The sequence below is a fragment of the Phytophthora parasitica genome (assembly GCF_000247585.1).
Source record: "Phytophthora parasitica INRA-310 unplaced genomic scaffold supercont2.39, whole genome shotgun sequence".
Taxonomy (NCBI): domain Eukaryota; phylum Oomycota; class Peronosporomycetes; order Peronosporales; family Peronosporaceae; genus Phytophthora; species Phytophthora nicotianae.
The window spans coordinates 5095-6416 of NW_008649025.1; the positions used below are offsets into that span (position 1 = coordinate 5095).

Below are 1322 nucleotides of genomic sequence, written 5' to 3' on the forward strand. Positions count from 1 at the left end.
ATTCATCGCTTCGCTCCGAATTTCGTATTTGAATTCACACACATTATAACAACGTACTGGATTCATCGCTTCGCTCCGAATTTTGACTTTCGACCAAAAAAGTATGAAAATAAAACTTTTCAGTTTACACGTATTTTGACAATATCATGTTCTGAATTCATCACAACGCTCCGAATGTTATATAAAAGTCGTATGTAAAATAAAATATTCCAAATACATACGTTTTCAGCAAAAACTCCAGTTCTGGATTCGTCGCTTCGCTCCTAATAAAAATGTCAGAAAAAGCACGTATTTACCACCGAAGGTGATACGCCAGACAACCTTTCGTGTTAGAATTCGGAGCGAAGCGACGAATCCAGGATGGAATTAGATGTGGACTCGAAGCGTCGCAGTATCACCGAAGGTGATACGCCAGACAACCTATCGTGTTAGAATTTGGAGCGGAGCGATGAATTCAGGACGGAATTAGATGTGGACGCGAAGCGTCGCGGTATCACCGAAGGTGATACGCCAGGCAACTTTTCTGTTGCCCGGTTTGACTTTTCTGTTGCCCGTTTTGACTTTTTGCTGCCAGTTTTGACTTTTCACTGCCAGGTATGACTTTCTGCTGTTATTTGTTGGTCTTCTGAGTGAATGCTCGCATCAATTCACGCACAACCACACAATGGAAGCGAGTCTCGACGTCATTTTGACCAATGAGATGGAAGCGCCTCCACCGCATTTCATGTTAAAAGTGCTATTAAAGTGTTGAGTGCCTCTTTTATTTGCTTGGGTGGTTGATCTTGGAAGTCTCTGTGTTTCCGAATTCGAGCTTGCTGCTTTGCATGCTGTACAGCCACTCTCTTGTCGAGGTTCGCCTCAAAATAGTCATCACTTGCTCCAGCAATAGTTTCCTACATGTCTGGGGGTGCAAGTCGGAAAAATGCACCAGCCGGTGTTTTAGCAGCGTTGAGCGCACCAGGAGTAGGTCCGTAGTCACCATCGTAGATTCCAGGATAGTCTTCTGACATCCAGCTATCAGGCCGAGCCTCATGAGGCTCATCCATGTAAGGATAAAGAGTCACGTTGCTCGGATCAGTCCAGCCCTTGAACTTCATATCGCTCAGTAAAGTCTTGTCTACATTGCCCCGTAAAATCTCGGTCACCCCACCAATTGCATTGAGGAGTTTCGGGTCAAAATGAAAGTCTGGAGCAATACCATTACTCTCAATAGCAGCTTCAGATGGCCCCAGGTCATCATCGTCACTGAATACAGATGCATCTTCGGTGTCATCGTCCGAATCCAGACGCATGTAGTCGTTCTGGTTCTCGCTGGCTAGTGC

The 1322-nt window shown here is 45.2% G+C and overlaps 1 protein-coding gene across 1 annotated transcript; it reads right to left on the reverse strand.

Moving 5' to 3' along the window:
* Positions 1-760: 760 nt before the first annotated feature.
* PPTG_14201 (hypothetical protein) lies at positions 761-1292 on the reverse strand (the record flags this gene model as incomplete). Its single annotated transcript, XM_008910742.1, has 2 exons — positions 761-827; positions 898-1292. The coding sequence occupies 2 exons, from the start codon at positions 1290-1292 to the stop codon at positions 761-763; spliced, it is 462 nt and encodes a 153-aa protein (XP_008908990.1).
* Positions 1293-1322: the final 30 nt, after the last annotated feature.